Source organism: Blastocystis hominis (genome assembly GCF_000151665.1).
Source record: "Blastocystis hominis, Singapore isolate B (sub-type 7) whole genome shotgun sequence assembly, scaffold_24".
Lineage (NCBI taxonomy): Eukaryota > Bigyra > Opalinata > Blastocystidae > Blastocystis > Blastocystis hominis.
In genome coordinates, this window is record NW_013171832.1 from 1 (window position 1) to 14524 (window position 14524).

The 14524-nt window shown below is 39.9% G+C and overlaps 4 protein-coding genes; 2 read left to right on the top strand and 2 right to left on the bottom strand.

The window, feature by feature from the left end:
• Nucleotides 1-8793: 8793 nt before the first annotated feature.
• GSBLH_T00006570001 (uncharacterized protein) lies at nt 8794-10063 on the bottom strand (the record flags this gene model as incomplete). The annotated part of the gene is made up of 4 exons (XM_013041699.1): nt 8794-8886; nt 8917-9099; nt 9130-10008; nt 10040-10063. The coding sequence occupies 4 exons, from the start codon at nt 10061-10063 to the stop codon at nt 8794-8796; spliced, it is 1179 nt and encodes a 392-aa protein (XP_012897153.1).
• Nucleotides 10064-10108: 45 nt separating this feature from the next.
• GSBLH_T00006571001 (uncharacterized protein) lies at nt 10109-12036 on the bottom strand (the record flags this gene model as incomplete). Its single annotated transcript, XM_013041700.1, has 10 exons — nt 10109-10483; nt 10516-10602; nt 10641-10697; nt 10729-10896; nt 10926-11192; nt 11226-11321; nt 11354-11473; nt 11513-11777; nt 11809-11963; nt 11995-12036. 10 exons carry the CDS (start codon nt 12034-12036, stop codon nt 10109-10111), a joined length of 1632 nt encoding a protein of 543 aa, XP_012897154.1.
• A 453-nt stretch (nt 12037-12489) lies between these two features.
• Nucleotides 12490-13530, top strand: GSBLH_T00003034001 (uncharacterized protein; the record flags this gene model as incomplete). XM_013041701.1 has 1 exon in its annotated part: nt 12490-13530. The coding sequence occupies one exon, from the start codon at nt 12490-12492 to the stop codon at nt 13489-13491; it is 1002 nt and encodes a 333-aa protein (XP_012897155.1). The 3' UTR covers nt 13492-13530.
• A 90-nt stretch (nt 13531-13620) lies between these two features.
• GSBLH_T00003035001 (uncharacterized protein) lies at nt 13621-14501 on the top strand (the record flags this gene model as incomplete). The annotated part of the gene is made up of 6 exons (XM_013041702.1): nt 13621-13755; nt 13787-14122; nt 14158-14226; nt 14257-14313; nt 14349-14411; nt 14445-14501. 6 exons carry the CDS (start codon nt 13621-13623, stop codon nt 14499-14501), a joined length of 717 nt encoding a protein of 238 aa, XP_012897156.1.
• Nucleotides 14502-14524: the final 23 nt, after the last annotated feature.

The window sequence follows — 14524 nt, forward strand, 5'->3', positions numbered from 1 at the left end:
CATACGCCCAAGGTGCTAGTCGTCCTGATGTAGGCCTGGTTCAGCGTATGGTCCGTTTATAATCTTGAAACATGGATTATCACAAAACAATATGAACTTTGGTTCTGTACCATTTCGACATCCCATTGGTACTCGACCACCATTATCTGCAATGACATATACCAAGTACCCATCCGAGAGACGCATCTACATATATCTTATTGATCACATTAGCGATCATATTCACGATATCAATAGCGCTATAATGACCTCGTTGGATTGTGAGAGGTCTTTCGCCATATCCACGTATTCCAAGTATAAAATTCGTCGTATCGATAAACACTTTCGTGTGATATATACTATCCTTGGAATACCAAGGTCCAATCGAAGAACCATTCGATGACACCAAGTCACCTGTATTTTCCGATGTGATATGCAATTCCAATTCTGGTGCATAGTCCTTCGCAGTCCATGACATGCTTTCTCTATTGTCATTCACCGTCCACGCAATCGCATTCTGGTGAGATGGAGGTAGTTCCATAGCACTCGCATATCGAGCATTGAGTTCATTAAAACATGTGGTTGTAAGAGTATTCATCTTGATCGGGGTAGACGTATCTTCCGTTATGTAGAATTCACCACTATCGAGTACTGAACCATCAGCTAAACGCATCGTGTATGTCGCGAGAGGCTTTAGCAGGAACCGATTATCAGTCGTACGCATTTTCCAGTCATACGCAATGAAGGTGTTTGATCCTATGTACGCATGACCACCAATACCTTGATCATTCGTCATATCAGGTGGGGAATCGCTTTCAGGGTTGAACGAAGTTTCCACTGGTCGTTCGATGCACAGATTGCGTACCGTTGATGCCAATTTGAACCATGGAGTCCAACCAAAACCATTGATCGTCGTGTCAACACTGGATCGATCGAAATACCATCCGTCTGCTTGGACATTGAAGCGAACATGATCATCCTCGATCGTCATGGATGTGAGTGGAAGCACTTTCACCATTTCAGCACCCACAGCCTCGATGAACTCGGAGAACGTGTAGTAACCGACAGGCAATGTCAACATGTGCGATTCCCTGTCATCAGTAACAACCACGTGATTACATGAGGAAGACATGTAGTAGCGCTTCGGGTTATCCACTCCTTTCACCAAGATGTCCGATTCGAAACCAAGGATCGACCTGATCTCTGGTGCATTCGTGAAATCAATCATGTAGAAGTGATCTACAGTGATGTGGAACGCATTCTCACCGCTATACACCAATTCGAACAGGGCATCACTTGCATTCAGCTTTGCAATGATCGTTTCGATGTCGTATGCACCGCGTGGTATCGTGATCTCTTGAATCGTAGCGCCAGCATTGATTAGCACCATTTGATCAGTCGGCACGTTGTGCAACACGAAGTCCGTATACAACGACACAGACGAGATGTAGCACTGGTCGAACGAGAGAGGATTGTCCAGCTTCACTTCCTTCTTGGTGGTATTACCGAACACTTCGATCATGGAGAACTGATTAGCGGAAGTGACGCTATTTTCACTTTGCTCGTACACATCCTCAATCGTCAACTGGAGTTCGAATTCGCCGTTCAGTCGTAGCATCTTGCCATCCATATCGCGGAACACGAACATCAATTGATCAAACCGAGTGATCATTGGTATGCACACGTCTTCCACAGTTCGCACGTAGTCAGCCGTTGGATCGTCAATAATCATCGTGGTGAGCAGGTTGTTGTTCTGGTTGGCAATCTTCAGGTCCGATGATCGCACGATCGTCGAGTAGACCTGGATCACTTGGCGATTTCGCGTGATATCAATCACATTCGATCCACTGAACGAAGCAGGTAGAATGACCGTTCGTCCATCGAAGCCGAGGATCTCACAAATGTCAGGTGCATCTGTGAAATCAATGGTGTGTGGGGACTGAATCCAGATACAGCCGAACGACGAGGCATTCGTCGATATGGAAAATGTAGTATCGGTCATCATATTGAGCAAGGCAATGATCTCACTGATCGTGTAATAACCAGCAGGGATCGTTACCTTCTCGTCATTGCTGTTAGTAACCACATTGGTCGTGTCTACGTTATTAAACATCGAACCATTAGGATGAAACAGGACAGTCATGGAAGTGATATAGGGATTCTTGTACTTGTACGGATTAACCCATGTAAATGAGCCGTTGGTAGGTGAGCCTTGAATAAGCATGGAGTAGTGCATGGTCTTTCTCTCTTTACCTTAGTCAACAAGACAATGGGGAGGAATCTTCGATTCCTCCCGGGGCAACGTACGTTGCCCCCATCACAACCATGGATACCATGGCCTACAATGGAAGTCAGGTTAACATTGCAGAAATTTGCCGAAATTGGCAGCCATGGGTTTCCGCGCGTTTCTTGTTATGGACAATACGGTAGCCAGGCAGGCAATGGCAGAAAATGGTGGAAATGGCAGAAAATGATCGAAAATGGGTTGCCGCGGTTATTTGGTAGGAAATGGATTTCCGCGTGTTTCCCGTCATTCCCCTACTACTTTCTAATTTGTTTTTAGTTTTTCTTTTTTGTATTTTCTTTTTCTTTATTATTCCCTTTTTCTATTCTAACATTCATCTTATTATTCACTATCCACCAGACAAATTGGATTGTGTCGATTCTTATTGATTCAATTCTCATAAGGAAATATGTGATTATTTGTTTGGATTGTTCCATGTTTTGTTTTGCTTATTTTTGTTTGTTTTATGTTCATCATCATCATCATCATCACTATTATTATATATCCATTTTAACCAATCATAGAATCAATCATGTGCCATCAGTTTGAAACAACAATACAAATTCCACAGATCATTGTAAAATGAACCAGATAGAATTGTTCCAATCATAATCAATCGAAATGTGTTCCTATTTAACGGATCAAATCAAATCAAATCAAATCACCTAACAAGATAAGATAAGATAAGCTTAGACTTACCAAATGGAATTGAAATCTATGAAAATCATATGAAATCAATTCCATTCTATTTATCAACAATACTCGAATCGATTTCGATTGAACATACCCCAATGATACAAGTAGATTGACATTTTGAAACAGATTTGGAATATCTATTTACCATCTCTATTCAATATATAGATCCACTTTCCAATGTCACCAAAACGAGGACAACAGAAACTCCATTATACAGAAGTTAGTGATGTTAGACTTGGAAGATCCAAAACAAATCATAACCAATCAATTCATTGTTACTTCGAAGTGTCAATGAAGTTGAATCATCATCATCCCATCTTTCTCCCCTACCTTCCAGTATCCGATATCACATGATACACATATTGTTTTCCTTCTTGTTCATTCATTCATTCATTCTGTTTTCCTTCATCACTTACTCATTCATTCATTCATTCATTCAGAGATTAATGGATTATTGATTGTCATAAAGGAAACACTTGATTCTTTGCTTTCATTGATTCCATTTCTTCTATTGTTGACAAGGAATATTGTTATCGATTTTGATGGTCTGGAATCAATGAATGAATGGTAGGGGAGAAAGAGAGAGGTGGCAATAGCAGTAGCAGCAACATCCACAGCAACAACAACAACAATAATAGTAGTAGTAGTCGTAGTAAGCAATGTACCAAACTATCTATCAATTGATTTAATCAATAATCAGAACCTACAATACGAAATCATTTCAAATCAATCCGATTGATGTTTCGTGACAACAATCAATCTTTCCATGCAAACCGACAATCAAATGATCTTCTCTTCATTTATATTTAAATCTGAATCGATTCACATAGATTCATTCAATTATGTGGATTGTTTGAAATTGATATGCATTCTTGGTATTTGTTTGTTTTCACATATCGAGCTTGTTCTTCATTTCGATCATTCCACATAACAATCTAATTGATCTATTATTCAGAATCGATCAGTAAGTATTATTGATTGATTGATTGATTGATCCATGATAATAATAATACTCATATTACCAATAATATGACTATTATTATCATGGATTTGGTTCTTTCCTTATTTCTTTATTAAACTACACATATGATTGTTTCAATATCTCTTTCTATGATGATTACTATTATTATTATGTATCATCAATAGCTATGGATTGTTCTCAGATATTCTTATTCTTCTCATTCCTTTTACTGTTATTATTCTCATTATTGCTTGTTATTCACATACACATTGTTTGTTCTACATCAATTTGGTATTGATTCGATATCGGACACTGCATTGAGTTCACAATTCATCCATTTGGATTATTACTCATGTTATTGTTCGTTTCTATTATGTTGTTGCTGCTCATTACTTCATTTCATTTCATTTCATTTCATTTCTGTTCTAGACATTGCTTTTGAACACATAATCATATTATTATTCTCATTGATTTCTATTACTATTATTATTGTTGCTGTGTCATTTTAACGAATTCATTGTCGTTATTATTGTTGTTATTTGCTTTGTTGTTTGATAGATTCATATTATGAAAGAGTATACAGAATAGGCATCGATTCAATCAATCAATCAATCAATCATGCGCTAAACAGTTCTAAAAGCATGAACAAATGATTGAGTGAATGAATGATTGAATCGATGACATTATTGATGCAGAATGAGAGTTCATTGGTTGTGATAAAGGTCTTTGTTGTTTTGTGAATCACTCCACAGAGAGAGAATCGTTCATTCATTCATTCATTCATTCAATCATTCATTCATTCAATGATTTGTTGGTTGATTCAATCATTCAATCAGCCATCCAAACCAAAGTGAATCAAATATGATACTATGAATGAATATAGAATAGAATAGAATAGATTGAATGAATGAATGAATGAATGACATCCTTGTTACTGATTTACAGATCATTGATTGTGAGTAGTGTATTGAGATTGTCAATCATTTCTTAGATAAGATATTATTCATTCATTTGATCGTATAATCATTCAAATATCCCATTGCAATTCACATGATTGGTCCACTTTATACATATTCAACGATATTTCCTTGTCAACAATCCATCATTCATTCTTATGGTACAAAATACACATAATCACAGTATGGACTCAATTCAAATCGATGTTTGTAGGATTACTCATTCAGCCATTCATTCATTCATTTGTTTGTTTTCATTTCAGTGTTGAATTGCTGAAATCGTATCGAATCCAACTCCAATATCACAACCAATCACATTCCCATTCATTTCGATTCTCTCTCATTCACTCTTCATTATCATTATCACGTATTACATTCATAAATAACTAATATATATCATTGAATGGATTAAGATCTTAAGCAATGAATACTATTTCTTCTTTTCTTTTTTCTTTCATTCATTCATGGTACAAACCATCTCCATGCTATGTAATCTTTGTACATCCAACTCATATTCATTCAATAGATTGTGACCAATTACACAAATCATTCCAGTACTATTCTATTCACATATAGCATACAATCTGTGATAATATCTAGGAATCATTCAGTTCCAACCACTATATACCAATCATTGTGCATTCCAACTAACAATAACGGAATTTACTACAAACTCCAATCATTCATTCATTGATTGGTTATTCCAGTACTAAGTATCAACAATATTGTTCCTGTTACTCAGAATTGGTTATTTTATGAAAATGGATTTAACAGAATCAAACATTGTGTTAAACCAATGAAATGACAGAATCGTGTTTGTCTGGATTTTGTTTGTTATGAAGCAAAACTATGCATGATCTATGTAATTCGTTTCAGGATGTGATAAAACAGATCCCTGTGAAATATCATCATTTCAGCTATTGTTCGTCATAATTTGTGAAAATGACTCCATTTCTATTGCTACTTCATACATATGTTATTTTCTACTATTCTATTACATTCTAGTATTGTTGTTTTCATTCATATTGGCCATTTCTGATTATTCCACACTTACCTATCTTATTTTCACAGTATTCTATTCCATGGAGTATACTAATAAGCCAAAATATACAATCAATCACAAATACACATTATTCTATCTTCCCATACAGAAAAATAATAAATATGATGATGATGACAAAACATCAACTATTCACAATCAATACTATTGAGAATAACTATTGTGAAGACTCTTGTTTGTTAATACTGCTCATTCCTTCTCTCAACTTATAACACGAACTAGCAACATTACTAGTTGTCACATTTAGAATGTGAATTCATTATGGGCATTGATACAATTCATATCACACAATATGCACCAAAATGAAACAATACACATTTGTTGTTATTCTATTGCAGATATTCATTGTCCAAGTATTGATTCAAAGTATCTCGAGACTATAGTATACAGATTAGTCATAGATCAAAGGAAATACAACAATACTTGTGGTAAATGACTGATTCATCCTTCCTATTTCTATTGATGAGTTCATCCATATTTGATACATGTCACATAACAAAATGATCCTATTTTCACTATAACAAAAAGCTCTTTCGATCAATAATAATAATGATTTATCAACTTGTAGCCATCTTAAACCTCATTAATATGGAACAATAGTAGTAAGAAAATGGCACTATTTGCGTGAAACCTGGTGGCAGTTTTCTTTATATGTTATATTGCACAATGACCACAATTGCGATCCTTTGTCCATCGTTGTAATCGACCAACCGATTCTGAGTCCTCGACTATCGTTCCTAGGCTGTCTGGTCGACAATCATCGGTCAGGAACCAGGTTTCGTGCTTTCTTACGCCAATTCCTTTCTACTATCAACCTAGTGCTCGTTTCTATTTTTGTGTTTGTTGCATCAGTTATACTTGGATGCGAGAAAGCAGTAGACATACCTAGCTAAGGTGAATTATTGTTATTTCTCTCGTATTTTCATGTTTGTTTGCTTATTTGTAATGACCAAAAGCTAATATGTGTACATTGTCATCACAAATCCATCTATTGTTGTCCATGCAAGTCATGAGTGTCTTTGGTAAAGAGAGAACATGCATTATTCCATTCTCATACAAGATTCACCTATCAATGGCACATTCGAATGGATCAATCCTTTCAAGTTCAGAAATCCATTGATCACTTCCATGACTGTTCTATTCAAACCCAATCAAGTCATGTTCAATATTGTGGACTCAACCAATGTGATGACAAACACCAATGGTGAAGAGATAACGATCTCGCCTGGTTATTATATATTGAGTGAAATCATTGCCATTCTGAACACCATGATTAATACTACATTCTCAATTTCCACAATGGCTACAAGTTATGAGTGTATTTGGATCCAGTCTCCATACTCTATTGATTTCACGATTGCTTCAGATGTACAAGAGATATTTGGGTTAGGAAATCACATGATTGTATTCCCTGCTTCGTTTTCGGGATCGAATGTGATTGATATCACGCGAAATTGTCAAGTGATTCAAGTGTATTTATCGTTGGTACGATCATCTGATTTGAAATCGCTAATCAGAACAACAATTCACTCACCACAATGATCATGGATGTTTCTGAAATCAATGATATCAATACTGTAAAAGAAATATGTATATCGATGATTCATCGATTTGATCGATTGATGTTTGTGATCAAGGAGATGAATGGTAATATCATGCGATTGAACGGCGAATTCGAACTCCAATTGACTATTGAAGATGTGTGTGATCAATTGCATACTCTAGTTCCATCGACCAACCAATTCATTATGATTGAAGTATTTGGAAACAATAACAAGAATAAGGTATAATTAAAATTCCATTTGGATATGGTGAAATGTATGATGATGATGGAATATTGGTGTACAAGGGCATAATGATCAATTGGAAACGATTTGGATATGGAACGAGTTATCATAATAATGGATGGATTGAATATGAAGGATATTGGTGTGATGATAATCGATTTGGAAGTGGAAAAGTGTTTGATCGATATGGTAAATTAGTGAATGAATGTGAATGGTATAATAGAATTGAATGTGATATTGATGAAAAATATGAAGGAGATGGAAGCAAGCCAATGAATATTGGAATGAAACATTTGAAACTGAATGACAATTGTGTATTGGTTGATTGGGATGTTTCATTGTTGTACAATTTGGAATCAATCGAAATCGGCGATGAATGTTTTGGCTCAGTGCAAACATTTCAAATCGATGGATTGAATCGATTGAAAACTATCAAAATCGGAAGCAATTCATTTACTCAGAAAAAGAATGATGATGGAGAAAACAAATCGAAATCATTCCACATATTGAATTGTGAATCATTACAATCCATTCAACTCGGTCAATTTGTTTTCTATGGAAGAGAAATAGATACCTCTTGGGACTATCGATATATGAAAAATAGTAGCCAGAACATTATACAGATTTCTACTGATTATTATTTAAGCAATGAAATGCGATTCGATTTTTGTTTGTGTTAGACATAAATGTAGCAAACCATCAGTTTGATATTACTTGCTTTAAGGAAATATGTCTTAGTCATGTGAAATATAGAATTGTTGTGTCAATAATAATTACTGATTACATAGTATAGCATATAATAATTACTGATTACATAGCACAGCATATAATAATAACATAATAATATAATATGGTTTTGTCTAAGTATCGTGCTACTGCATAGTTACTAAATAAGAACCCATTAATAACACGAATACTGTTCACATATCCTCTTATTTTGTGCCTTATCCCAATAGCAATCTTCGACCATCTTTTTTTCATAAATCCACCATATAACCAATTTCAATACTCTATCCTCAGATCCACTGGTAGCCATTCTCAAACAAACAATTCTTCTAGTAAAAAACACTCTACTCATGCTGAGCTCGGCTCCGTGTAATAGAGGACAACCGAATCATCGACTTCTCAAAACGACCAATACTGTAATTCTTTTGATAGATTTCCTAAGCCTCACAACCTTCCATCACACTCACTTGCAAAAACTCTTCCTTCTCCTGCCTCGAAAAGAGCTTTTCTGGAATCGATCCAATGCTTGTTGACAGCAGATTCATAAAAATATCCTCGAAGGAATCATAAAAGCTCGCCAGAACACTCACCACCGTCACTCCCAGCTCTTTGATACGGCTTTCAGGAAGTCCTCCAATCAACGCTGCAATCTGCCACTTAGATTCACCCATCGCAAGTACCAGCTGATTCATCAAATCCTGCCCGCAAACCTGAAGAATCCGAAGAATCTGCGCTCGATAGTTGCCTTCTTTCGACACAATCTCTCCTTCTTCAGGCTTCTGCTCGCGCCCAAACATCAACAAGCAGTCCAAGTAGCGCAGAATGCTCCGATTTGCTTCGCGATGCTGCAGCTGAATGCCTGCAATGGCCGCCTGCGTAATGCGAAGAATCACATCCTCCACGCTGAACATCACTTGAGGAATCGTCTGCAAAGATCGACCGCACAAATCGTACAAATCCTCCACAATGAACGGGTTTTGAGTGTAGGCATCAGGCGAAGAAGCCAGAAACGTCAACGTGGAGTCGCAGAATTCGGTGAGAATCTGATGAATGATGGACTGACAGCTAGAAATGAGGCGTTTCTCCGATTTCCACCTCTCATAGCAGCCGTATTCGCCGACAATCACGCTGCCACAATAGATATAGCTGCTGATGTGCGTCTGTCGGAAGCCTTCGAGGATCAAATTCGTCGTCGACTGAAGCAGCGAGGTGAATCGTGACTGGTTTTGCCGCATGAAGTATTTGAAGAAGCGGCAAATCGCCTCTACGACGTCTTCGTTCTGCCCGAACACCGAAAGAATCTCGCTGAACAGACCCCAGTTCTCTTCGAAATAGCTCACGAAGGAGACGGTCGTGCTGCTGTTCGGTCGAGCGACGTACCGAATCACCACCGTCATCAAATGAATCACCGTCACGAGCTCTTCCGCCGCGCCGTTCACCGCGTGCATCTCGCAGATCGTCCGGATGGAGGACTTGATCCAGTCGAGATAGAGAATGGCGTAGGAAACCGCTTGCTCTGCAGGCAGCATCCGAACGACGTTGCACAATCCTTCAAGAACCTGCGTTTTATTATCTCGCTGTCTGGCCTACGATGCATTTATCGGATCCGGTCATCTGCGCCGGAATTGTTTGATACAACTGAAGCAGTCGCTCTGTCCGTCAATTCCTTCTCCCAATTCGACCTGTGAATTCCATGTTTCGAATGATCGACGACGCGCAGTCCTTGCACACCGACAGAAACAAATCCACGCAGTCTCGTTGCAGCTCCGGATTCTCCACTTTCTGGAAGAAAAAGTTCAGAATCCGCTCCAGAAGCGCGTATTCATTGCGAAGAAGGCGGCAATACGTGCTCAGTAAACGCAGTGATGCTTGCTCAAGCGGCAAAATGGACGGTAACGCGAACACCACATCGACCACATGCAGTACGTCCTGCATCGTCAAATCGAAGGGCGTTCCGATGCATCGCAGCAAGTACAGCAGACTCTCTACACGCTGCCACTGATTGCACTTCTCGGCATCGTTCATTTGCATGAACTAGAGCTTCATTTCTAAAATTGAATCCCTACTTCTTGGGTCGCTTCGTCGAACGATTGCAGCACAAACCGAATCGCCACGTTGGCTCCCAGCAACATGTGGCAGTTCTTCACAATTTCCTGCATCTCACTCGAGTATTCGAATCCAATACGCTCACCTCGCGACGTTTCTCTCGGAAATCAAACACATCGTCTTCGTTCATCTGCGCAGCGTCCTTCGCTTCAACTCCACTCCACAAACCCAACCGAAGGGAATTTCAAATGCGGCAAGGAGGCGGTCATCAGCTGATACACCAGTTGATACACGGGCGTTCCAGGCTCGGGACTCTGCAACACGACGAGCAATTCTTCCCAGAAAGGCACACAGAGATCGGCAATATCGATCGAAGGGAAGGAATACAAGATGAACATCGTCTACTCTCAATCAAAAACCCGATCATTACATCCAACAACTCGCCTTTGTACGCATTGCTATCATCAATCAGAAGCGATAAACAGTCGTTTCCTAGCTGCGAATAGATCAGCGTGATACGACGACACATGTTGAAATCATGACTCGACACTGCTTCGATCGCCAGGGGTTTCATTCCGGCGATTTGTGGAAGAATGATGTCGATAACCGAAGTGTCTCGCGCGAGGTCCGAAAACACGGTCAGGACTTCGTTCAGTGCATCGCTACACACTTCAAAAAGCTCAGGAATGTGGATTGCCTAGAGAATCAAAGAGAGGAGGAAGAGTGCGACTTTGAAGAGAGAGGGAAGCAGGATGGTGGAACTCAATTCTTCGGCTGTGAAACTCCCGAGGCGAACCCACGCTTCGAAGCATCGAAACACGTTTTCCTGAAGAGAGTGAGCGAGAAGAGGGAGCATACAACGAGCTCTTCGTTGTCTGAAGAGGTTTGGAGAAGGTGATTTAGGTACTGAAGGACGTTCGACGCACTCTGCTGCATGTCGGCCAGCTTTTCCTCGCGCTGCTTCTCGAAAATGGGAATCTAGCCATGAGCATCTCAAACGAAATAGTGGATAAATACCCGTCGACTTTGCAGCTCGATAGGGAGCAGACTGAGCACATTCAGCAACATGGTGTCGGTTTCGCTTGTTCCGATGTTCTGAACAGCTACATTGACAATGTCTGTAACGCCGGTCCATCGAATCAGCAAGGTAGCAATGACTAGGCAAATCTCGTTACGCACCGAAGTTGACGCGTTTTTGAAATGCTTGACTGCATCAAACAGCATAACGAAAAGCTGCTGAATCGTAGAATCGGGTAACTCGTTCAGGTCATATCGGATTTTGCTAAATCAATCAAACGACTACAGGAACATACTTGCAGAGGGTGTGTGCTCCAAAAAATACAACTAGCATGTTATCATCCTTGAGCAACTCGGAAGCGACTTCCCACGCTTCGCTCTGCTTTTGGAAATGTTGCAACCATTCATTTGCATTCCGTTGGACACTTTGATCCTTGGAATTATACAAGAGCTAGTGATGATCCTTTCGGTTCGAATAATACGTTGATCGCCTGTTTCACATCCGATATATTGCCGTATTGCATGAGAATAAGATGGTGGCAATCGATTTTGGCAATGAGTGGCAAAAATAAGGGCTTATTTTGGAATAATCTAGATTGTGAATATGTGGATAACGATAATATAGATGGCTGCACGTTATCTATGAGCCTCTGTCTAAGTCAACTGTGTGGTTAGAAATGAGAAATATGAAGATAATCTGTGTATCGGAAAATTGTGTGTTAGATATGGCCTCTTTCCTCTACATAAAGCATGGGAAACAAATCTATGATGAACGAATCTGTGGAACCTCAGTGAGAACGAATGGAGGGGTTTGTGTGTAGTATTCAATAGTGCACCCAATAGAAATGGTTCTCCAATTATTGGAATCGAAATGAATAGTGGTCAGATATAATTATGGGCTAGATCCTATTTTGGATTCTGCCGTGGATCGAGTTTCTGGTTTGGTTTATCATAATTTCTTTAGTTGCGTATTTCCGATGGGTAAACATCAAGATCGTCGTCTTACTTTCTGGCAGAACTTCATTGCCGGAGGTATTGCTGGAGTCGGTTCTCGTACATTCACCTCCCCTCTCGATGTGGTCAAGATTATTTGCCAGGTCGGTTCGAAGCAGCACACTGGTTTCATTGGAACCTTCAAGAACGTGTACAGCCAGGAGGGTCTGAAGGGATTCTGGAAGGGTAATGGTGTTGCCTGTGTGAGACTGTTCCCCTACTCTGCTATCAACTTCGCTGTGTTCAACGAGTTGAAGAAGGTGTGGACCGATCCCGAGACTGGAAGAATGTCGAACTTCCTTTCCCTGTCTGCCGGAGCTATTGCCGGAGTGGTCGCTACGGTGGCTGTGTATCCTCTGGATATGATCAAGACCCGTTTGACTGTGCAGGTCAATGGCCAGAACAAGTACAACGGAATCATTGATGCCTTCCGTGTGATCATTAAGGAGGAGGGAGTGATGGCTCTGTACAAGGGTATTACCGCTTCCATTCTTGGTGTGATTCCTTTCGGAGGTCTTCAGTTCATGTCCTACGAAATTCTGGCTTACGTCTGGGGCAAGCCTCGTTCTGAGTTGAAGGGATGGGAGAACTTCGTGAACGGTTGCTTGGCTGGATCCATTGCTCAGACTGTGTCCTTCCCGTTCGATACCATCCGTAAGAAGATGCAGGCTCAGAACAAGAAGGCTCTGACTTCGGATGTGGATGTGGAGTTCAACGGTCTGTGGGATTGCATCTGCCAGACTGTCAAGAGAAACGGTGTCCTGGGTCTCTGGAGAGGTACTCTCGCCAACCTGGCCAAGGTCGCTCCTTACGCTGGTCTGATGTTCTTCTTCAACGAGATCTGCAAGAACTTCTACTACTACCGCAACGGTTACACCACCAGCATGTGGAAGCCCACTCCTAAGGAAGGAATTGATCAGTCCTGGTCTGTGCAGGAGATCAAGGCCTACTATGCTGAGCAGAAGAAGAAGAAGGAGCAGGAATAAATTGATTTCTTTATGTTATAACGCAATGAGTTTTTGCTCTTTTTGTTTGTTGACAAATGAAACGCTTTCTTCTCTTTGACAGGATTGTGCATCCAGATTTTTCGCCGTGCTTTATGGAATGAGTGCTCAATGTCCTGCAGGTATTTTTGTTCCTTCGTTGATTCAGGAGATGCCATACCCGATATCCAAAATATGGTCCTAGACCATAGCGAGGTGAGCGAACGTGCATTCTTCATATGGAAACGATACGGAAACCCCGATGCTGTCAAATTGCTTCTTCCTTTCTATTCTGTAGAGAGCGAATTACTATCTAGCGGAGAAGGAAATACGCATGGAAGTCAGATTGAAGGAAGTGTTTCGGCTCCTAGACAGCAATGACAGAGGAGAGTGCTCTTTTAGGCAACTTCTAGAGTTTGGAGACTTTATTGGGGTCGAATGGACCTTGCTGTATCTTCGGGAGGCGTTCAATGTATTTGATGCCACCGAGGAATCGATCATCAACCTTTTTCAGTTTCTGCGCTTCACCGTAAACGAGCTGAATGGCCTAGATATTCAGCTATTCAACTATATGGTGGAGGGGTTCATTATCTACACAGGATTTGACTATCGACTCCGAGAAGAGATTCAAAATGTAGATGACTCTTTTCTCTATTTGTTATTCTTTAGTGCTTCACGTCAATGCCCAGTTATAAGCTGTGTACTGTTAGTATCAGTGACTTTCTGTATTTGGCGGAAGTACCGATTATGATCTCGCTGAACTTCTAGTATCTTGCCCCAGAAAAAGATCGTTCCTATCATTTACACGTATTATCTGTGATTGATGTAAGAAGATGGAATGGAGAGAGCATGACAAGTAGAGTACCCGAGATGGATATATTAGTCGGTATGAGTTTATAACGTTGCTTGCCCTTCTTCTCCCAGTACACGATGGAAAGGACGTTGCTTAGTTGTAGAACTCGATAACAGTGTCTGAATTGATGCGAAGAATGCAAATGTACCTTAACAAATAGCAAGTTTGTTCAACAAACAAGAG